Source organism: Eleginops maclovinus, chromosome 10, assembly GCF_036324505.1.
Source record: "Eleginops maclovinus isolate JMC-PN-2008 ecotype Puerto Natales chromosome 10, JC_Emac_rtc_rv5, whole genome shotgun sequence".
NCBI classification, from domain to species: Eukaryota; Metazoa; Chordata; class Actinopteri; order Perciformes; family Eleginopidae; genus Eleginops; species Eleginops maclovinus.
Genome location: NC_086358.1, coordinates 676,656 through 701,130, shown reverse-complemented (window position 1 = coordinate 701,130; position 24,475 = coordinate 676,656). Strand labels below are relative to the sequence as shown.

Sequence of the window (24,475 nt, the reverse complement as noted above, 5' to 3'; positions counted from 1 at the left end):
TGCAGGAACATGGTGATATGTGTGTGTTGTTGCTCTGCAGGAACATGGTGATATGTGTGTGTTGTTGCTCTGCAGGAACATGGTGATATGTGTGTGTTGTTGCTCTGCAGGAACATGGTGATATGTGTGTGTTGTTGCTCTGCAGGAACATGGTGATATGTGTGTGTTGTTGCTCTGCAGGAACATGGTGTTATGTGTGTGTTGTTGCTCTGCAGGAACATGGTGATATGTGTGTGTTGTTGCTCTGCAGGAACATGGTGATATGTGTGTTGTTGCTCTGCAGGAACATGGTGATATGTGTGTGTTGTTGCTCTGCAGGAACATGGTGATGTATGTGTTGTTGTGTGTGTTGTTGCTCTGCATGAGGCTGCATACTAACGGATGATTTCCTCCGCTCTGTCTCCCCTCAGAGTCCGGTCTCCTCCGGCAGATACGACTGCAGGAAGAAGTAAGTCTAAATTTTATACCTGTGGCACAAAGCTCAATCCTCCTCTTCGTATTCATCCTGCTCTGAAATATTTCCCCGAGCAATAAGTGGTGATTTAATAAAGCAGACGGTGCAGGAAAAGATTTCTGAGAAACTGGGTTATGTCAGAGGTGTTATTGTTTTCCATTTTCACTCAATAAAGAGAACATTTTTGAAAAGTCAAAAGGGGAAGAAAGGGTTTTAAACCTGTTTTGTTCTTAGTATGTATTTCTTCAGAAAGAGGCTTGTTTCTCTCCCTTCGTACAAAACCAGATCTTTCTTTATATTTCACAGAACTGTGTTCATGCTGAATTGAATGTGTGTTTGTCCTTCAACAAAATCAAATTCAAAACAAATATTCCTTTACGTCCCGGACAAAAGCTAAACATGTTTTCACTTTATTTTGTATTTTTGCTTCTTGTTATTTTATTTATTGAAGTATATCACGCTTCATTTCTCTAAAATCGACTTCCTTTATAGCCCAACATTAGCCACCTTTAGCTTAGCGGTGGTGACGTGAAGTCATGTGACCGTGCTGTAGTTCCTTTATAGCCCAACATTAGCCTCCTTTAGCTTAGCGGTGGGGACGTGAAGTCATGTGACCGTGCTGTAGTTCCTTATAGCCCAACATTAGCCACCTTTAGCTTAGCGGTGGAGACGTGAAGTCATGTGACCGTGCTGTAGTTCCTTTATAGCCCAACATTAGCCTCCTTTAGCTTAGCGGTGGTGACCTGAAGTCATGTGACCGTGCTGTAGTTCCTTTATAGCCCAACATTAGCCTCCTTTAGCTTAGCGGTGGAGACGTGAAGTCATGTGACCGTGCTGTAGTTCCTTTATAGCCCAACATTAGCCTCCTTTAGCTTAGCAGTGGTGAGGTGAAGTCATGTGACCGTGCTGTAGTTCCTTTATAGCCCAACATTAGCCTCCTTTAGCTTAGCGGTGGAGACGTGAAGTCATGTGACCGTGCTGTAGTTCCTTTATAGCCCAACATTAGCCTCCTTTAGCTTAGCGGTGGTGACGTGAAGTCATGTGACCGTGCTGTAGTTCCTTTATAGCCCAACATTAGCCTCCTTTAGCTTAGCGGTGGTGACGTGAAGTCATGTGACCGTGCTGTAGTTCCTTTATAGCCCAACATTAGCCTCCTTTAGCTTAGCGGTGGAGACGTGAAGTCATGTGACCGTGCTGTAGTTCCTTTATAGCCCAACATTAGCCTCCTTTAGCTTAGCGGTGGTGACGCGAAGTCATGTGACCGTGCTGTAGTTCCTTTATAGCCCAACATTAGCCTCCTTTAGCTTAGCGGTGGTGACGTGAAGTCATGTGACCGTGCTGTAGTTCCTTTATAGCCCAACATTAGCCTCCTTTAGCTTAGCGGTGGAGACGTGAAGTCATGTGACCGTGCTGTAGTTCCTTTATAGCCCAACATTAGCCTCCTTTAGCTTAGCGGTGGTGACGTGAAGTCATGTGACCGTGCTGTAGTTCCTTTATAGCCCAGCGTTAGCCTGTTTTATAAGGGATACTGTAACTGATAAGGGGCTTCTCCCTCAGACCGCTGCATGAAGACCTCCTCATATGTCAGAGGATGCTTCTTGAATCCAGGACTGGTCACTGGGTATCTGAATGGAGTTGTGTATCCAGCAGCAGGGATGGTGTTCAGGTCCTTGAGTTCTGCAGAGGAGAAGATCAGGGCCACGGTCCACTCTGGAAAATGAAAAGCTCTCTTATACAACTGAAAATCCAATCATATTTTTAAAAATAGCTTATTCAAGATTCGCACATGGGGGCTTTTATTGTGAAAGGTCAGAAGGAAAGAGTAAGACGGGTTGTGTTGGGAACAATAAGGCTCAGTGTTGTTGTTCATCATGCAACCCTCAGCTGCTCTGCTATGGTGAGAGGTATAGTGTGTGTCGTGACCAGTGGGAGGGCTTGATGTTCTCAGAGTACTCAGGTTTAGAAATAAGAGACCTTGGAAGAAAAGCTGGAACGCATTCATGAAAGAAACAACCGAACAAATGAGGATAAAGTTTCTAAAGTTAGAGTCAACCAAGAACTACAAGTTTCAACTTCATGGAGACGCCCAAAGGCTAACTGGTGACGCCTAAAGGCTAACTGGAGACACCTAAAGGCTAACTGGAGACGCCCAAAGGCTAACTGGAGACGCCCAACAGCTAACTGGAGACACCTAAAGGCTAACTGTTGACATCCAAAGGCTAACTGGTGACATACTAAAGCTAACTGGCGACATATTAAAGCTAACTGGTGACACCCAAAGGCTAACTGGTGACATACTAAAGCTAACTGGTGACACCCAAAGGCTAACTGGTGACATACTAAAGCTAACTGGTGACATACTAAAGCTAACTGGTGCTAACTGGAGACACCTAAAGGCTAACTGTTGACATCCAAAGGCTAACTGGTGACATACTAAAGCTAACTGGTTTGGCTATGTTTCTTGTTCCGCTGTTTCCATTAAAATCCTTAAGGTCTTCCACTTGTGTGGTTCATTATCTCTGGCCACAGTGGGGCCGAGTCGCAGGACAAACACCTGGCGACACTAAGCTTAGCACGTGTTGCTAAAGGCTAACGGCTTACAGTTAGCCTGTTTATCTCTCAGATCTTTGCTTCCTACATCACGTTCAACACACCGTTCATTCAAAAAGCAGAGGAGAGACTTTCACTGAGGCAGAAGAGCATCGGCAAAACATCCACTTTTCGTATTAGTGTGTGTGTGTGTGTGTGTGTGTGTGTGTGTGTGTGTGTGTGTGTGTGTGTGTATGTCTGTGTGTGTGTGTGTGTGTGTGTGTGTGTGTGTGTATGTCTGTGTGTGTGTGTGTGTATGTCTGTGTGTGTGTGTGTGTGTGTGTGTGTGTGTGTGTGTGTGTGGTGTGCATGTGTTTGTGTGTGAGATCAGCTGTGTAATCGTTAATAGATTCAGCGTTTGGTTTCTTCAGTTCACCCTGTTGAGCTGCAAAACGGTTTAATTTATTCTGACAACAGTGTGTGTGTGTGTGTGTGTGTGTGTTTGAAAAAGGAGACGCTGATGTTTTTCTTCACTGAGGCGAGGATGACGTTAAATTAATGGAGACACGTAGACATGGGAAGAAAAAAAAAGCCAGAGATAGTAATTTAGAGACTGTGTGTGTGTGTGTGTGTGTGTGTGTGTGTGTGTGTGTGTGTGTGTGTGTGTGTGTGAGAGAGCATGTGAGTGTTACCTGCAGAGGTCCAGTGCAGGCCTCCAGGACTGGCAGCGATCCGGCGCGTGTCCCTGCAGATCGATGATTTCTATAATAACGTTTTCTCTGGGGTTTATTGATTTTCACTTTAAAATAATTAGATTTTTCCCCTGAAGATTTTCCACGAGTCGAGCAGCAGAGCGGCTGAAGTTTTTCTTGAAAATGTGTGAATTTATTTCTGGTAAATTGTTAAGTGTTTTCTCTATGAATTAAATATGAAAACATTCAGGTTTTGCTCTCATGCATTTGTATATTTCATTAAGTGCATCTCTGACTGAAATCCCAGGGAACATTTAAATAGAGTTCCTGTTTTTTATATTATTTCCTGAATATATGTTCCCACCATAGTAAAGACGATGTATTTTCTTTCTAGCAAATGTTCTCGTAAATCTACTGCTGTGTAATTCCCGGTAATATCCATGTTTTTCTCTGGTATATTGGCGAGTTTAATCGCTGACGTTTGGAGGATTTTTCAGAGCGACTCTCCCTTTACAGTGTGTTTACGACTCGCTGCAGCCTCCGTCTCTCCCTTCTGAGGCTGTCGATGAGGAACAACACACTCTTAATGTGGAAGAGAGTGTTGCTCCTGGATGTTCTGGTTCATTGTTGTTGAATTAGATGACACACACACACACACACACACACACACACACACACACACACACACACACACACACACACACACACACACACACAACAACAACGTGATTTAAACACAAACATGCAGATGCATCCTCGTCTTTGATCACGCTCAATAATCCCACGGTCCTGCAGCTCCACTGAACACTCCTGCTGAACAATGTGTAATCACTGAGAGTACAACACACACACACACACACACACACACACACACACACACACACACATCTGCACGTTGGTCTTTACATTGTTGGATTTATTGAAGTGGAGTTGTTGGAGTGTGCAGGCGAGGGCGCCACTTTGCACCAACTGTTATGACACACACACACACACACACACACACACACACACACACACACACACACACACACACACAGAGGGCCCAAGGTAGCCATTAAGTATAATGGCCACTGGCTCCACGTTGCCATGGCGATGTAAAGGAGGAAACAGAGAGCTGCCGATTTTATTCTCTGAAGGTGTGTGTGTGTGTGTGTGTGTGTGTGTGTGTGTGTGTGTGTGTGTGTGTGTGTGTGTGTGTGTGTGTCATAATGTAAAAACAGTGTTAAAGAAAAGCTAAATATGAAACTACAGTGAGTAGATTATTGAACTGAGTCTGATAAATGACCCGGGGACATAATTGGGTGTAACACATTTCTGTGGAGACTCTTAAATGAAGTGAAAAAACCAGATGAAATGTTTCTCCGACTCCAAGGGTTTCATTTCCGTCTCCTGATTTTCAGCGGAGGAGGTAAAAGGTTAACGAGGACCGAGTTAATGAAGAGCTCTGAGCTAATCAATGAACACACACTGTACACACACTTCACACACACCACAGAAGAGGCTCAGGTGTGTGTGAAGTCATTCCATAAAACACACCTAGCTTTCTGTGTAGTTAGGAGTCTTTGTTATATCCATTTATTATGGACATAGAAATCCCTTGAACACAAAACCTACCCTGAGCAAGGCTCCGCAAGACGTCTGGAACATCCCAGGAATTCCACAAAGTCCCTAAAGACCCAGAATCATTTCCAAAAAGCACGCAAAAAAATCCCCTTTATGACACAAACAACAAATAAGGCACCAAAAACCACTGGCCAAATCATTTCCAAAAATACACAACAAATCCTGAAAGATCTGAAACTGTTGCTTAAAGACACAAACAGATCCCAAATTCCAGGAATCCTAAAGACCCAAAATCATTTCCAAAAAGCACAGAACAAATCCTAAAAGATACAAAGCTCCTGACACACAGAAAGTCGATATCAGAACCTCAAATCTTCCAAAACGTTTTCTTGAAAAGCTTGTTGCATTGATAGATATTAGTCTGTGGAGCATTTCAAATACACATTTAGCACAAAACATATTCCCTTTTTTTACATCATTTGTAACCAAACTGAAGAGTGAGAAAACCGTAATAACCTACACACACACACACACACACACACACACACACACACACACACACACACACACACATACACACACACACACACACAGGTAGCAGTGTGTAGTTTAACGTGTCTGTGCGAGACGAGTGGGCGCCCTAGTTTATTATTCAGCACGAGCAGAATCCACGGTGTGTGTGAGGACATTCATGGAAACCTGAAACAACCTGTAGACGCACACACACACGCACGCACACACACACGCACACACACACACACACACACACACACACACACACACACACACACCTCTGAGAGTCGTGACTGAAAGTTTTCTGAGTCATGAGACGATCTTTTTCATCTCCTCCCACTCTTTTTCTGTTTCTCTCTACAGCGCCCTCTCCCTCTTTTGACTCCCCCCCGCCGTCTCAAACTGAACAGTAGATCCATTCCAACGAGACGTGTTTACAACCGCAGTGATGGAGAAGTGTAATATAAACACTGAGCAGAAACTAAAGGAGTTAAAGAGTCCTCTGTCTCTACTTTAAAGAGTCCTCTGTCTCTACTTTAAAGAGTCCTCTGTCTCTACTTTAAAGAGTCCTCTCCTGCTGATGTTCAGGTGTATATCAGTATGTAGAGTCTCTACTTTAAAGAGTCCTCTCCTGCTGATGTTCAGGTGTATATCAGTATGTAGTGTCTCTACTTTAAAGAGTCCTCTCCTGCTGATGTTCAGGTGTATATCAGTATGTAGAGTCTCTACTTTAAAGAGTCCTCTCCTGCTGATGTTCAGGTGTATATCAGTATGTAGGGTCTCTACTTTAAAGAGTCCTCTCCTGCTGATGTTCAGGTGTATATCAGTATGTAGAGTCTCTACTTTAAAGAGTCCTCTCCTGCTGATGTTCAGGTGTATATCAGTATGTAGGTCTCTACTTTAAAGAGTCCTCTCCTGCTGATGTTCAGGTGTATATCAGTATGTAGGGTCTCTACTTTAAAGAGTCCTCTCCTGCTGATGTTCAGGTGTATATCAGTATGTAGAGTCTCTACTTTAAAGAGTCCTCACCTGCTGATGTTCAGGTGTATATCAGTATGTAGTGTCTCTACTTTAAAGAGTCCTCTCCTGCTGATGTTCAGGTGTATATCAGTATGTAGAGTCTCTACTTTAAAGAGTCCTCTCCTGCTGATGTTCAGGTGTATATCAGTATGTAGTCTCTACTTTAAAGAGTCCTCTCCTGCTGATGTTCAGGTGTATATCAGTATGTAGAGTCTCTACTTTAAAGAGTCCTCTCCTGCTGATGTTCAGGTGTATATCAGTATGTAGTGTCTCTACTTTAAAGAGTCCTCTCCTGCTGATGTTCAGGTGTATATCAGTATGTAGTGTCTCTACTTTAAAGAGTCCTCTCCTGCTGATGTTCAGGTGTATATCAGTATGTAGAGTCTCTACTTTAAAGAGTCCTCTCCTGATGTTCAGGTGTATATCAGTATGTAGAGTCTCTACTTTAAAGAGTCCTCTCCTGCTGATGTTCAGGTGTATATCAGTATGTAGTGTCTCTACTTTAAAGAGTCCTCTCCTGCTGATGTTCAGGTGTATATCAGTATGTAGGTCTCTACTTTAAAGAGTCCTCTCCTGATGTTCAGGTGTATATCAGTATGTAGAGTCTCTACTTTAAAGAGTCCTCTCCTGCTGATGTTCAGGTGTATATCAGTATGTAGAGTCTCTACTTTAAAGAGTCCTCTCCTGCTGATGTTCAGGTGTATATCAGTATGTAGAGTCTCTACTTTAAAGAGTCCTCTCCTGCTGATGATCAGGTGTATATCAGTATGTAGAGTCTCTACTTTAAAGAGTCCTCTCCTGCTGATGTTCAGGTGTATATCAGTATGTAGAGTCTCTACTTTAAAGAGTCCTCTCCTGCTGATGTTCAGGTGTATATCAGTATGTAGAGTCTCTACTTTAAAGAGTCCTCTCCTGCTGATGTTATACCAAAGAGCTGAAAGAGATTTAAACTTTGACTGGCTCCTTAATTTCTGTAGTGCAATGCATTCTGGGACAGTGTCCACTCACAGTGGATGAAGCTGATCCAGAATAACATGATCTCTGAGTCATCGTTCTTCCTCTGGTTTGACTCACTCTCCCAGCATCCCAGTGAAGAGAAGCGCTGACTCATGTCTCTGAGGCGTTCCGGCTTTCTGATTGGACGGCGTTTGTGTCCTTAATGTCGCCCTTTGTCTTCCTGCGGCAGCTCTTAAACTGTTGTTCTGTCAGAGTTTGATCATTTGAATGAATGATTCCCTGCACAAAACCCAAAAGTAGATGAACCAAATCCTTCCCAAAGATGTTTGGTGATATCTGCAGTTTCTTTTGACGTCATAGTTAAATCAACACGAGCTTTTTGTAACTACTCATCATTTAAAGGTTTCCTCCGGAGAGCTAGCTACTGTTAGCTGCTAGCTGTTAGCGTTACATTGCATATTACATATATTAGACATGTAATGCATTGAGTACCCATACCATAATATAAATGCACCATATATAGAACACCAGCAGCTGTAATAATAATGTATTGTATTTGTAGAGCACACTTTAATAACCACGCTATCTCAAGGTGCTTCACAGTGCTATGGGGAGAAAAGAAACACTGAAATAAAAGCAAAGGATCATATTTAATAAAATAGATATAAAGAAGTGAACTCGTGAGCTGAGAGTCAGAAAGATAAGAGAACAGGTTCAGAGCATAACAGGTAGTGAAGCACAGTCAGGGAAACCAGTGAGGAACAGGTGGGTCTTCAGGCTTTTCTTGAAGACTGAGAGCGATGCAGAGGTCCTTAAGTCTTCTGGGAGCTGATTCCACAGACGAGGGAGGAGAAAGCATGCTCTCCCATGCTGGCCAGTTTTGTCCGGGGAACAGCTAGGAGATTGGTGCTGGAGGACCTGAGGGTGCGTGATGTTTGTGAGTGTTGTGTACTCAGCAAGTCCTGTAGCTAGGGGGGGCCTGTGTGGTCAGTGGCTTTGTAGACCATGGTGAGGACTTTGTAGTTGATCCGGTGGGTTACGGGGAGCCGGTGGAGTGAGTGGAGGAGGGGGGTGATGTGTTCTGAGTTGCGTGTTTTGGTGAGTATCCGGGTGGCACTGCTTTGTACACACTGCAGTCACTGAGCTGTTTCTGTTGGTAGGCCAGCAAGCAGAGAATTGCAGGAGTCAATGCGGGAGGGGACAAAGCCATGGACCACAGTACAGTCTTACATGTGAATTTATTTTAATTCATATCGTTAGTTTTGGGACATTTCAATGTTAGTTTGACAGCTGAGAGAGGAAGCCAACATGTTTCAATATTTCCCAAGTGTTATTGAAAAGTGACCTGCAGTTTGATGAGTCTCAGCCTCCCCTTCGAACCTTTTGCAGTAAATAATATGCAATATCCTTTATCTGCACTGCAACTCTTAAAAACAACATGTTTGACTTAAAATGTTCATAGTAGAGTGTGTGTTAAGTTCCTCCTGTAGCTTTATCTCGTAGTAATTTACAGAAAATATGTGTGTGTTTGTGTGTATTGGTGTGTGTGAGTGTGTGTGACACCCAGGGAAACACTAACGCGACATTTCTCTGATTGATGCGACTCATTTTCCGCGCTGTCACACTCCCCGAGCTGCTGTTACTGGGAAAACTCCCACACACTCATAAAGTCACCATGTACACACACACACACACACACACACACACACACACACACACACACACACACACACACACACACACACACACACACACACACACACACACACACACACACACACACACACTCGCAAACTCTCTCATGATACACTCTCACACACATTACTGTTACGTCTGCTCCCGCTGCACTGCCGAGTCGTGACTCTCCGTTACGAGAGTCGAGACGATAAACCGCGGGGTTCACTCGAACAGCTGGACTCTTATTTTGAAAATCCCAGACAATTCCCTGAGGATATGGTTAACAATTCATCACGAGTTTATGAAGAATATTTCTTTATATTTGAAATGCTTTTCAGGCTGCACTCGTCACTGCTGCAGATTTATGGTTTTTGAATAGGAATAAATAAAATAGGTTTGAATGAATAACCCAAAACTTACATATTATTTATTTTATTTTGGAAGTTTTCAAATGGTTTTTACTGCACTTCTGAGGATATCAAAGTACTACTGTTTCCTTCTTCTTCTTGAATTGAGGTGAATTAAAGACGTTTTAGAGACAATATTTAGCATTTTTATTGAGTTTAATATTCAGCCTCATCTTAAGTCACATTAAAGATCATACAACTCTGTTAAGATGATCATATATGCATATTTATTGTGTGAACAAACAACCAATGAAATCAGGATTTAAAACCAGACTTTTGTTTCTGAAAATGACTTCACGAGTGCCGACACATACCGGACTTTTATTCTGAAAATCCCAAGCACATGTCCCTGTGATCTCAGTCACTGTGTGAAAGACTTTCATTGTGAAAGGTCAGAAGGTGAAGGTCCTTTGAGTCCAGGGTCTAAATCACTTGGACTCCTGCAGACTAACACGATTTAGTCCCAGCATGGAATAAAAGGAGTGTTGTACTTAAACACGCCTCCGTTGGACTCCTTTGTTTAGCGAGTACTTTCACTGTTTAATGCGGACCTTATAAATGCAAAAACTATAGCGGATCAGTCACGTGACTTTGATATTTGTCCCGTTACTGCGACAGTTTTGCATCTAAAATCAACGTTGTTATTCTGCCAGAGATCCCCTCAGCATGTGCTTTAACCGGATATTCAGATCGCTCTGATGACCGTGTTTACGTTCATCCACGTGTCACATGACTCAGACACAGGTTGTATTTAAATGTAAAACCCGGATCATGATGATGATGAGGATGGAAAGCATCCGATAGTATTTCTCCCCCTCACCTGTTGCTCTTCAATGGGCGCCATGGAAACAGCTCTCAGCCAATCAGCAGCCTCGGTCTCGTCTCGAGGTTCCTGTTAATTGTTTCAGCTGGGTTTCATAAAGACGTCTTAATTATATATATTACTTCATTAACAGAGACTGTTTCCTCTCTCTCAGCCTGACAAATATTATCTTAATTATTGGTAGAAAAATAATCACTAATCATGAATTTAAAATCATCTCAAAAAAAGGAAAATGGACTTTAATGAGATTCATTGTTACAACAGTAACTTTAGTTTAGTATACTTTTTCAGCTGAATGTCATTGCTTTTCACAGACCTGATATCACATTGAACCCGTTGTGGGTTTGATCCCAGCCTGTTCAGTCAACATGTGGATGAATCTTTGGGCAAGACACTGAACCTGAGTTGCTGTCTTTATGATATTTACGGCTGTACTCAGTTTTTTAAATCACTGCTGCTGAATTTTATTTCCATTAAAATTTTAATGAACATTCCTGAGAATTTAGTTCCGAACAGGAGCCGCGATGCTCTTCTCCTTCGGACCGGGTTTCATCCAGACCTGTCTCCTTGGTTCTGGAGATGGAGCTGAACTATCTGTGAATTTCCTGCAGCCTGTTGACTCTGAGGGTCGGAGAGGTCGGTAGTTTTCCACGGGGCCGTAAAGACGAGCGGAGGAACCGGATAATCCTCCGAAGTCTCATACTTTAAATCTCCACGGCTTTATGTCAATGCACAGATTATTAAACGACCACACTTTTGAACTCCAGCTATCCTTCTCAAAGCATTTATATTATTTTAACGCAGTGGGACAGGTCTTGTAGTTCGTTCCAGCTTCTCTTATTCCTCCTCAATGGATGACAGGATTTTTTAAATGCTGGTTTCATTTTTGTTAAAGAAAAAGATGCATCACATAAAAAAATCTCAGTGGGAAAAATACTTCAAAATTCTCCCAATATATCTGAATCTGAATTTTAGTTGACAGCAGTAGAGATGTGAGTTTGAGAGAGGAGGTCAGTGTTATATATCTTAATATTTCAACAATGTGGAGGCAACATAATCAGCAACACTTTAGAAATAAAATGAGGGTCCTTTTACATAATGTTGTCAAAATGGCTGAAAATATTAGGAATAAATACGTGAAGGCAGTGTGCAGGTTCACAAATACTAGGTTTAATAAATACAAAGCCAAATGTCACATGACTCCAAAATGAAAGCAATCAAGCTGTGATTCACTTTTACATTCAAAAGAATTATCACTTCCGCAGAAATGTATTTCTCTATGTTGAATTTATTTAATGTATTTCCTCTGGAGCATCTCTCCACACTCTGTCACCTCTCAGCTCTGCTTTTTGTTCATCAGCCTTTTCAAAGCGGCCGCCCCTCCTCCATCGTGTGTGTGTGTGTGTCCTATATCACTGCGCACACACTAACATATGCACACACACACACAGCCTTGCTCTCCGCCTCCTCTTTTCAAACATCCCTCTCTCATTGTTCCCTCCCTCCCTCTGTGTGTGTGTGTGTGTGTGTGTGTGTGTGTGTGTGTGTGTGTGTGTGTGTGTGTGTGTGTGTGTGTGTGTGTGTGTGTGTGTGTGTGTGTGTGTGTGTGTGCGTGCGTGTGTGTGTTTGTGTGTATCCTCTCGTGTGTGTGTGTATCCTCTCGTGTGTGTGTCCTCTCTTGTGTGTGCTGATGCGTCGCGATGCGTTTGCCGGGCGGTGAACAGGTGTGTGTTCAGTCCTCCGGAGCTCCACTTACAGAGGGGCTCTCGCGCTCACACGTACCCAGGATTTAGGTTCACATCTGGGGCAGCAGGACTCTGAGCGCCCCTCCTCCTCTGGAAATGATCCAGGGAGGATCGCAGAGAGGTGTAGCCCAGCGGAGGACAGTGATGCTTGGGTAGATCTCCTGCCGATCAGCCTATTGTACTTTCCTTTTGGAGGATTCACCTCCACTCATCTCCAGTGAGTATCTCTGCTGCAGGGAGTTAACCTCTGCAGGAAGAGAGACAGACATTATTTAATTAGTCGCATTTCGACAGCTTTAAATCAACTTTTGCACCTCAGTTTGGATCTGAATTCAATTTGAATTTTGTGTAATGTTTTGGTGCATAATGTAAACATAATGAGAGGAGATTTAGGTAAAAAAAACTACAAAAATCATGACAATCAATAAAAGTACAATTACAGCAAAAAGGAGAAAATACTGGTTAAATAAATTGGGAAATCTACTTTCTAAATCTGACCAAAATAAAGTATGTGAAAAAAACTGTGTTGGAAAGCAAACAAAATGAACTAATTGGAAATATAAAATGATCCAGGTTAATCTGAATTCAAAGGAATGCTTTACAGAAAAAGGTTTTCATTTAAATATTTAATGAAATAAAACGTTCAATTATCTTATAATTACATTTCAAAATATCCTCATTATTTCTCTATGTGCAGCATGTACAAACACAGGAAACTCTGCAGCAGCATTTCATAAATATGTTGTTTGTGGTTCTGGTGCACTGGGATCCAGTACAGCCACGCTTCTTCTCTGACTGGTTTTCTGCTGCAGTGGGAAGTCTGCATCGCTCAGGCTCCGCTGCAAAGACATCTTCTGTCTCCGTGCTGGGAGGCGTCTCTGGTGTCTCTAAGGGTTTTAAAAACAGTGAGACTTAGATTTTATCGAGCAGTTTTGAGCAGTCGTGCTCAGCTCCGACAGGTGTCTGGTGTCGGTGATGCTGCACTGGGACCAGTTTGAGGCTGGGACACTTCCTCTTCTCTTGGTGGGTGTTTGCTGCTTTCAGTCGCTGCTCTCCTCTCAAGAAAGAGAATAGATGGAGTGATTCTCGCAGTTGGTGAGAACCCTCTTTCCCCGCAGCGTTGTGAGTGTGTTATCGTGACGATGCTCGGAAGTGTGTGTGGAGACACGACGGAGCAGAGCGAGCGCTGGATATTAAGAGTCTGACCGAGAGAGGAAGGAGTGGAACTTTCTGAGATCCTCTGCTCTGAGTTCACCTGGACACACCTGTGGAGGACTTACTGTGTGTGTGTGTGTGTGTGTGTGTGTGTGTGTGTGTGTGTGTGTGTGTGTGTGTGTGTGTGTCAGGTCTGACAGCAGGGTCTCTCGGTTGGCTCAGCAGTGGAACCGTTCTGAAGGAGATGCTCTGATACTGAAGCCGCTGTTCTACACGGGAACCTCTCGCTCCTCACTCAGCCTGGACAGGTACACACATACACACACACACACACACACACACACACACACACACACACACACACACACACACACACAGACCCCTGTTTAGTCCTGCTATGTGGGGAAAAATGAATGATAACGTGCAAAATGTCTCAGATTTGATCTAATTTTCTGGGAAAAACTCAAACAAATGTACTCTGCATCTCCTTATCGGTATTCTGTGTTTACTTTTGATAAACCTGATCATTTAATTTATTTTGGATGCAGAAATTCAAGTAAAGCTGGAGCTGTTATTCCTACCTTCCAGATGTTCATAAAATCTGAAAGTGATCAAAACAAGAAAAAAAGTTCTTTTCTCATCAAAAATTCCCCAGTTTAAAAAAAACTACAACTCCCACAATGCATTGCTGTAACAAACAGCCAATCAGAACTTTTTAGAAATCTGATTATGAGCATGTTTACTCACTACTCATGGCTGTGAAGCTCCGCTCCGATTCCTTCCTGTTGTCCATGGCAACAGCAGCAGAGGCTCATGGGTATTGTAGTGTTTACAGGCATTCATCACAAACAAGATAAAAAACAACAATATTTAAACGTCTCGGGGAAAACAGTGGAGGAGGGGGGGAATAATAACAATGGATTAATTAAACAACGTAAAGAGTGTGTAATCCAACACCTGTCAGCCTTGTACCCAGTGCTGTCGCCATGGTTACCTGCCGTTTAATACACCTGGTTTAACAGGAGGAAAAACGGTGCATTAATTAGGGACTGTTTTCAGCGGCGGATTTATACATATACATTGGTCCTGACCCGGGAGTAGTATGAGAAAAATGATTCATGAAATATTAGAACCTTTTTTTTCCTCAGAATTAGAATTTTGTTCCGGATTTTTTGCAGAATTTTACTTTTTTTATAAATTGGATTTTTCCAATAATTTAGATTTTTTTATAAATTGGATTTTTAAAATAATTTTCACTTTTCTCAGAATTTTGACTTGTATCTCAGACTTTAACCATAAACTAAGGGGCGGGACATCTCCAAGCGGTTGACCAATCACAACAGAGCCGGACAGCTAACCAATCAGAGCAGACTGGGCTCTGGTTTCAGACAGGAGGGTGAAAAGAGGTGCTGCAGCACAGGTAGTCTGAGAAACGTGAAGAGCTTTCTGAACATTAGAGCATGGAGACATGTCCCAGGAGAGACACTACATATATCAACCTCATGCTCTCATGTTTTCTCCGTGCAGCGTTAGAGTGTTCCTCACATGTTCCTCCCGTGTTCCTCCCGTGTTCCTCATGTGTTCCTCGTTGTAGTAGAGGCAGAGATCAGGAGATAATTAACCGATAAGAGCTTTGACATTAACGCCAGTCCCTGAATGTTTTATCAAACTGTTTAACACTCAGGGGTTAAAACCAGGTCGTTCTCTCCATTAACAACTGTATGAATATTTAATGAGGTGTAATAACACACACACACACACACACACACACACACACACACACACACACACACACACACACACACACACACACACACACACGTCAGCACAATTACAAAAGCAATTAATTCCTTTTTAATCGTAATGTGTGGGGGGTGTTTAGCTTTAAGCTTTAGGAGGGATGATCAATTTTTACACTCAAGCCAATTAAGTTTAATGAGTAATACACACACACACACACACACACACACACACACACACACACACACACACACACACACACACACACACACACACACAGCTCAGTCAGCTTTAGAATAATGAAAGCTGTAAAACTGATCTAGAGAAACATAATGGAATAGAAGCAGTTCATTTCATTTTACTCGTTACTGATTTTTTTAACTAATTGAATCAAAATTATTTATTTGTTATAAAAGTGGAACTAAAACGATCTTATGTGTAATTAACATAAAGACAGCTAATTGATTTTTAAAACACCTCTAAATTAATCAATCTTGACATCACTATGAAACACTAGCGCTCCAACCCATTGTACGTCATAGGCTAAGGGGCGGGACATCTCAAACGAGTTGACCAATCACAACAGAGCCAGCTGTCCTCAGAGAGCAGACAGGGCCCCTCTAACCTCTGATCTCCTCCACTTCCTGCCTTGCTGTGGTCCTGGGTTCAGATCTGGGGGTCTCTGGGCAGATTTCGGGTCTGGCGCTCACACTTTATGGTGATGCCCGCCGGGTCGCATGAGGAGAGCCAATCACTGGTTGACTTCCTGCCGAGTGAGGACAATCAGGCGAAGCAGCAATTAGCATGTGGCGCTAAAGGGCGCTGCAGGTGTGTTTCCTGCTGCCGCTGAAGTGCCTCCTCACAATGAGAGCGTGAGAGAGGCCTGAGGCTTTAACTGAAGAGCTTTTCTTCTGATGAATCGCCCGGCCTCGAGTACAGAGGCTGAGATTCTATCATGGACACAAAGAGGCCGATCAGAGACAAAGGATCCTCAGAACTACGGCAATAACAGTGGAGAAAATGACATCTATGTAGAGGCGAGGCTGTCAGTTTCATTGTGAGGTAAAGGCCGTCAGGGTTAAGATCATTTAATCCTAATACCTGATAGATCAGGGTTCAGTACAAACCAGGTACCAGGGTCTCTGCCCCCTCTCTGGGGGGTGCGCCCTGAAACCAAAATGCAGATTCCCCCCGTGAAATGTTAAAGTGCTGCCAGTCAGAAAGGGTGTAATGATATTTCACAAATAAACCTTTTTTATTGCAAATAGTTTAAAGACTCAAAATACCTGGTTTTTTAAATCCTCAGCGACCTGAAGAACAATCATGCAGCTGCTGTTTTACTTTCACCAATGCAGTAACACAAATAATAACTTGGATTTGATGTGTTGTTTTAAACAAACCGAACAATAAAGCTTCAGGAAACTCCTTTTCTCCCAAACAGGACAAAACATGTCAGTGGAATAATGAATAAAGTGAGTTATAATGTCTTCGAATGCATCCTGTCTGTGGTCCAATCAGAGTCAGTTAAATCTCATTACCCCCCCCCCTCCCAGACGCCTTCCGGGCGTGATGATGCAGCAGATGCAGAACCTGCAGCTGACTCAGAACAGGAAGTGCCCCGGAGGTCCCGCCTCCCCCAGCGCCGCCAAGCGTCTCTACAGGAACCTGTCGGAGAAGCTGAGGGGGAGCACCTCCTCCTTCGAGGACACGTACTTCTTCGGGAAGACCGACCGCCTCCGCAAAGCCTCGGTGAGTCTCGATCTGTCTGCAGGGAACATAGCGATAAACACACGAGATCAGGAGAGAGAGACCACGATTACTCAGACAGTCCGGAGACACCCAGAGGCTGCAACACCTCCAGCTCCACCAGGAGCCCACCAGGAGACCCTGTTCCCAGGCCCTAACAAACCTCTGACAGCAGCTTGTGATGTGCTGTTTTTGAGCAGACCAAAGAAACAAGATCAAGTAAAATGGAAACAATATTATACTAAACTAAACTAAAATAAATTACAGTGAATAGAATTTCTACTCTCAAGAAGTATACATTCAGAACGTTGATAAGGAACATATAAAAACATCTAAAGTAAAACGTGGAGGAGGTTTGTTATTCATGTATGTGATCATGTAAAATAAATGGCTGTACAGATGGAGATCAGAGTAAATGCAGATTGGAAATGGTTTGGAAAAATGTAGGGTCTTTGCACATCGGGTGCAGGAGGAAAGATTATAATTATTAATACACTTATTGTGAAAATCTCACCTGTGAATGTCCCAGGCTTTTATTGTGAAACGGGAGCAGGAAAGGGAGGATCCAGTGAAGGAGTAAAAAAGTTTGCCACCTTGGTTCGGATGTGTTGTTTATAAATGAAGGCGCAGCTAAACTCAAAATGCTCGACACCATTTGTTGATGTCTTTATCTTACCTGAGAATGGGCTGACACCTGGAGGCTTTTTGGATGTTGTAGAGTTGAAAATGATCTACCAAACATATTCAAAATAAGAAGCAGAACGTACAAATCTAGGGAGCTTAGGTTGAAGACAGAGCATACGAGGTAAAGGAACACATAAAACCAGGAGGATATGCATCTGAAGTGCAGGATGTGTTGTGAAGGGTGAACCCACGGTGAAGGAACAGGTCTCGCATGTGTTGAAAAGATAGATAGTCCCAAAAATAGCATCAAAAGTTCAGTTATTATAGCAAAATTGGAGATGGCAATTTGGCAATTAAGACTCAAGACCTTTACTCCATGAGAAAACTAGACCAAAAGTGAGGGAAATGTTTCGATGCTGCAAGAAGATGCATCCCCGGTGCAGGAAATGTACCGATGGAGCAGGGAAATACTGAATGTCGTCAGAGCAGGAGAGGAGGAAGATGCACATCTAGGTCTGAACATGTTTCAGTAGATTCAAGGCTCTGTTGTCACAGTATCTGCAGGGGCAGCTCCACAGCGGTGGATCATGTGATGTGTAGAGGCTGCAGGAAAACCAGGATTACACCTGTATGTATTTATCCTGCAGCTCCACTTCTGAACTCAGAGTAACCGGTGTTGGGGTAGGCCCTTAGTCCGGAGCAGATCAATGCAGACCTGGTTTCAATAACCCAGTTATCATCCTCATCATCTCACTCCCCATCCTCTCACTCTCCCATCCTCATCCTCTCACTCTCCCATCCTCATCCTCTCACTCCTCATCCTCTCACTCCCCATCCTCTCACTCCCCATCCTCATCCTCTCACTCCCCATCCTCTCACTCTCCCATCCTCATCCTCTCACTCCTCATCCTCTCACTCCCCATCCTCTCACTCTCCCATCCTCATCCTCTCACTCTCCCATCCTCATCCTCTCACTCCTCATCATCTCACTCCCCATCCTCTCACTCTCCCATCCTCATCCTCTCACTCTCCCATCCTCATCCTCTCACTCCTCATCCTCTCACTCCCCATCCTCTCACTCCCCATCCTCTCACTCTCCCATCCTCATCCTCTCACTCCCCATCCTCTCACTCCTCATCCTCTCATTCCTCATCCTCTCACTCCTCATCCTCTCACTCCCCATCCTCTCACTCCTCATCCTCTCACTCCCCATCCTCTTACTCCCCATCCTCTCACTCTCCCATCCTCATCCTCTCACTCACCCATCCTCATCCTCTCACTCCCCATCCTCTCACTCCCCATCCTCTCACTCCCCATCCTCTCACTCCTCATCCTCTCCACTCCTCATCCTCTCACTCCCCATCCTCTCACTCTCCCATCCTCATCCTCTCACTCTCCCATCCTCATCCTCTCACTCACCATCCTCTCACTCCCCATCCTCTCACTCCCCATCCTCTCACTCCTCATCCTCTCACTCTCCATCCTCTCACTCCTCATCCTCTCACTCCTTTAGGTTAAAATGTTTTGTAGAAGTTCTGCGAATATAGTTTATTTTATAAAGCTGCGTTGAAAATAAAGTTGTAATTTTGAAATATACAAAACATATCAATTCATTTAGATTCAAATGTTAGATCTTTACTCATTTGTTTTTATATGATTAATATGATTTATTATTTACATTCAAAGTTGATCATGGTCGTCCAGAGAATAAATCAATTATTGCAATTAAAGATACAAATATAGATCTGTGATAAAAAGGGTTTAAATCCAGGACATCCGGGGTTAAGGTCCTACTTTTACATTTCATTTTAGGTTGTTAATTAATAAGAAAAAAGTCAGATAATTGAGAGGAAAAAATATCTAAATTAGTCCTTTTTAGACCCAAAAAGGAGAGCGCTTGTTTCGTCCTCCAGCAGTAAAAGAGAGCGCTTGTTTCGTCCTCCAGCAGTAAAAGAGAGCGCTTGTTTCGTCCTCCAGCAGTAAAAGAGAGTGCTTGTTTCGTCCTCCAGCAGTAAAAGAGAGCGCTTGTTTCGTCCTCCAGCAGTAAAAGAGAGCGCGTGTTTCGTTCACAGGCGATGCAGGGCAGCGACTGTATCTTCGAGGCGGTGGAGCAGCAGGACCTGGACTCGGTGCAGATCCTGCTCTACCAGTTCTCCGCAGAGGAGCTGGACCTGAACACCCCGAACAGCCAGGGCCTGACGCCGCTCGACATCGCCATCATGACCAACAACACGCCCATCGCCAAGCTGCTGCTGAAGGCCGGGGGCCGGGAGAGCCCGCACTGTGAGTAACACACTGTCATCTGGAGCTGCAGGCAGAGGGTCTCTGGACCTCACAGAACCACAGAGGGCTGATCAGAGAGAGCTCCTGCCTCCTGCTGCTCTTCTCAGTCTGTTCTCCTGTTCTGCTGAAAGGGTTTGTGTACTGCTCTAAAATCAAATCTGCACCCTGTCAGAGACTTTATGAGACAGCCTGTCCAACAGCTTCCCCTCTCACCCAAACTCTGAACACATGAGCTGCTACCGTCTGATCGGAGGTACAGGGTCTGCTCCAGATCTGATGTACTGAAGGGTCTTTGAGCATGCTCTCTCAGGGAAGAGACGTTATGTTTTCTGTCTTGGTATTAGTCCTTGGAGCTGCTGGGACGCAAGTCCAATTTCCGACTCGATTCGACCAGTAATATGGTTCCCATTTATCCACCAGTGGGGTATTTACTGACGGATTGTCTCTTCAGACCTCAGACTTTATTTCAGGATATCATCCAGAAAGAGTGATTTAAAGGTTGCTCTATGACCAGAGAAATGCTCCAACAGGACTCTGAAACCAGAGCTTCTGAGGGGATTTCAGTACCAGCACCTACTGATTATACAATCAGTAGGTGCTACCAAGGAACTGAGTTGCAAACGTTACGGTCTTACTGCATATGATGAACAATACACAAGTATCTGCCATGGTAGGTAATGTTTATTCTGGGAAACCCTGTGCCGTTAAACTCCATAAATGTTCCTATTTCCTCAGGAGAAGGTTAACACTTTCAGTCACAGACAACACAAGCACAAGCCACCTGCAACCATTACAAATACAACCCATAGGCATAGACAGTGCATCAAACCATCCCAGATGCTTCATAGAAAAGGATCTCCAAAACATCAGCGAGGAAACGTTCAGAGAAGTCCCCACAGTTCAGCATGTTAAACCCTGAGTCCACACAACAGTACAGAACAATCCTGTCAACCTCAATGTCCCAGTTCCAAATGTTACATAACTAGCTATTTTCAGGACGTGAACATGACAGTTAGATGAGTCGTGGTCCTTCACGGCTTCCAATTTCAGGTTTCTTGTCCCCACGATGAAGTTGTTTGACCTGTGAGCGTCCGATGCGTGCTGACGACAGGCTGAGCAGGACAGGGTCTGGCTCGTTTCCTCGTACACCAGCCTGTCGCGATCTGTTGTTCGCCATCTCTCGTTAAAAAAGCGCTTAGCCTTTTTTTCGGTGGTAGATCTACTATCCCCCCCCCCCCCCCCCCCCCTGTACACTCTCCTCTGCGGGTCTTTTCACCCCGGTGATGTAACGCCACATGTTTGGTTTAAACTAGCAGCTCCTGTGATGGCCGCAGGTTTAGGTAGCCTCCTGCAACATCTTTTATCTCTCCGCAACAAACAGCTCCACTGATTAGCCTACTTTGATTTAAGCGCGGAGTAATAACTGTGGATAAGGAGTCGGAGTGTCATTCTCACGCCCCTACGACCCAATCAGAAGCACACCATTTGACCGGCTCTGACTGTATGGTTGTGGAGAGCGCAGCTGTCATGCTATGACCCATGTATGATAGGAGAATTCGATCGGACATGACTGAAAAGTATCACCCGCCACAGTGGCTGCTAAAGTGACACAATGTACCCGCCAGCATACAAATCCACCCGCATAGGGCGGGTTTCTAATTTGCATCCCTGGTGTGTGTGTGTGTGTGTGTGTGTGTGTGTGTGTGTGTGTGTGTGTGTGTGTGTGTGTGTGTGTGTGTGTGTGTGTGTGTGTGTGTGTGATGCTGTGACAGTGCCTGTTTTTGTGTCTGGGTCCCTCTACCCTACATACACACACACACACACACACACACACTCCCCTCCATCAGTCTCCTGGTTGTCCTCCATAAAGCTCGACAGACAGGTGGTCCTTACCTTACCTCCATTAGCCCCCTTGTGTGTGTGTGTGTGTGTGTGTGTGTGTGTGTGTGTGTGTGTGTGTGTGTGTGTGTGTGTGTGTGTGTGTGTGTGTGTGTGTGTGACTCCCAGCTTTAACAAGGTTTGTTGTTTTAATGGTTTAACTTTTCCAATGATGCATGTAACGCTGGGGCAATTACAGCTAAGTGATTTATTGTCCTTGGGTGGGGTGTGTGTGTGTTTCAGTATGTGTGTGTGTAGGGGGGGTCTCCTCTCCTTGTGGCGGCTGCACAATCCCAGCGTTGTAAACAAGCCCAGAGTAAACTCTGCAGCTCATTCCTCAAGCGCTGAGGAAATCAGTGTGTGTGTGTGTGTGTGTGTGTGGTAATTTACAGGGTCCCTCTGGGCCCGATGGGGGGGGGGGGGGGGTCAGAGAGACAATGAGCTCCTGTGAGAGAAACTAATTTACAGCCTTTTCAATTAACAGCCGTTAGCGGCTAACGACAGGAAGTGACACGTCCTCCTTCAGAATAAAGTGCGTTTCCTTCATGTGTCGTCCACATTAAAGATCTCTGCCGCTGTGTTTTATGTCTCCACCCGATAAACAAGTTAGTATAGAGCTATCATTTGGATTCCATGAGTTGTTCTCAAATAATTTGTTGATTAAAACTCATTTTAAGCTTAACTCAATAATTATATCAGAAACATATGAATCTAAAATGAAAGAATGGTATTACCTTCTTACAAACTAATAGAACTGTCAGTATTCCCCGTTAGGTACTTGTTTTAATTCATTCATTTTCTGCTCAGCATTTCAAAAACAACTCAAAGGACGTGAAAATGATGATGTCATCATACGCCTGCTCGATGCCCCGGTGCCCGCAACTCGAAATGTGATTGGTCAAAGGAACAGTTTCATTGCCACTTATTTGAAGCTACACGTGTATTCCACATGTACTTCACGTGTACTTCACATGTCTCATGCTCGCCCGACAGAAAAATGTCTGTTGCATCGTCCGTTTATTTCCCGGGACTTTTCTGCTGAATTCCTCCAGCGTTCCCTCACCTTCTCCCTCCCTGTGTCTGCAGTTGTTAGCGTGGAGGCTCGGGAGGCTCTGATTGGCTCCCTGGTGCAGGAGGCGGAGCTCCGGGCGGCGGAGCTGTCCTCTCAGGCTCAGAGGGAGGGTCTGTCTCTGGAGGCCTGTCAGAAAGACAAGACGCTGCGGGCCTGGGAGTGGAGGAGCAAGCTGTACCGCCGCATGAGGACCGGCTTCCTGCACGCACGTCAGTACATCATTAATGTGTTTGTGTGTGTGTGTGTGTGTGTGTGTGTGTGTGTGTGTGTGTGTGTGTGTGTGTGTGTGTGTGTGTGTGTGTGTGTGTGTGTGTGTGTGTGTGTGCTACACCTGCCCTCTGATCTGCAGGTTCATTGAGGAATTGTGCAAGCAGCTCTTAAACTTGTTCTGATTGGAGAGTCCGTCCCACAACGAGACGAGCAACATCTACAAGAAGCAGAAATATGCAAACTGAGACATAAACAGACGCATCATCAGGAACGAAGACAGGCCGAACGTCCACAAACTGAGACTCAAAACGAGAGGCAGCATGCATTGAAACCAGCCACTGAAACATTAATACAATAACTTCCCAGAGACCAAAAGAGAGCCAAATCTAAACCAAATGTACACCAGAGGAAGCTTTTTTAGATTTAGCTCTGGACATAGATCTCAGGCTGTGAGTGTTATAATTACTGTTCCTCCAGGCAGTGGGATTATTCTGATTGAAGAAAGCTGATATAAGAATGTTCCTCCCGTCAGGAACCTGAAGCTCTGCAGCCGCTCCGTTCATCACATCATTAAATATAAACTCTAACCCTCACAGAGTCCTCCTGAGAGAAAGAGCAAACATTCACCTGGCTGCACTTCATCAAAAGACACTTATATAACCCTCCCACACACCTGATGTCACACACACAGCAGGATTTCTGAGTTCAGAGTCACAGCTGAGACACACACACACACACACACACACTCGGTTCAGAGGGAAGCTGGAAAGATAGTCACACAACGAGATGTCGATAGAGTTTATGTTGAACCTGTGTGTGTGCCCCTGCTCAGGAGCCCCGGAGGCCCCATCTGCAGTCCGCCTGAGTGTGAGCAGCAGCTCGTCCCTGAGCGTCACCTTCCAGGAGCCGCAGAGCCTCAACTCTACTGTCATCTCCAAATACAGAGGTAGAAATACACAGAGTACACACTTTATGTACTACACACACACTACAGAGCCTCAATAATGAATATTGATATATTATAGTTTATAATCAAATTGAATGTAATATAATAAATGTGTTTCCAGTGGAGTGGAGCTGTCTGCAGGATTTCTCTCTGCTGGCTGGAGAGATGCTGCTGGAGAATCTGCAGAGCCTCAGAGCCACCATCAGCAACCTGACCACGGTAAATACCATCTGTATATTAAAGATGATTATATTGTATTATATTAAAGATTATTATATTAAAGATTATTATATTAAAGATTATTATATTAAAGATTATTATATTAAAGATTATTATATTAAAGATTATTATATTTTATTATATTAAAGATTATTATATTAAAGATTATTATATTAAAGATTATTATATTTTTATTATATTAAAGATTATTATATTAAAGAT

At 43.9% G+C, this 24,475-nt stretch overlaps 1 protein-coding gene across 1 annotated transcript in view; it reads left to right on the top strand.

The window, feature by feature from the left end:
- The window catches only part of ankfn1a (ankyrin repeat and fibronectin type III domain containing 1a), a 52,913-nt gene that overhangs the window by 15,249 nt on the left and 13,189 nt on the right, over positions 1 to 24,475 (top strand). The window contains 7 exon segments of the mRNA XM_063892484.1: positions 411 to 448; positions 13,727 to 13,843; positions 16,829 to 17,024; positions 19,718 to 19,928; positions 22,893 to 23,087; positions 23,921 to 24,034; positions 24,156 to 24,253. Of these exon segments, the coding sequence (XP_063748554.1) occupies positions 411 to 448; positions 13,727 to 13,843; positions 16,829 to 17,024; positions 19,718 to 19,928; positions 22,893 to 23,087; positions 23,921 to 24,034; positions 24,156 to 24,253 (969 nt within the window).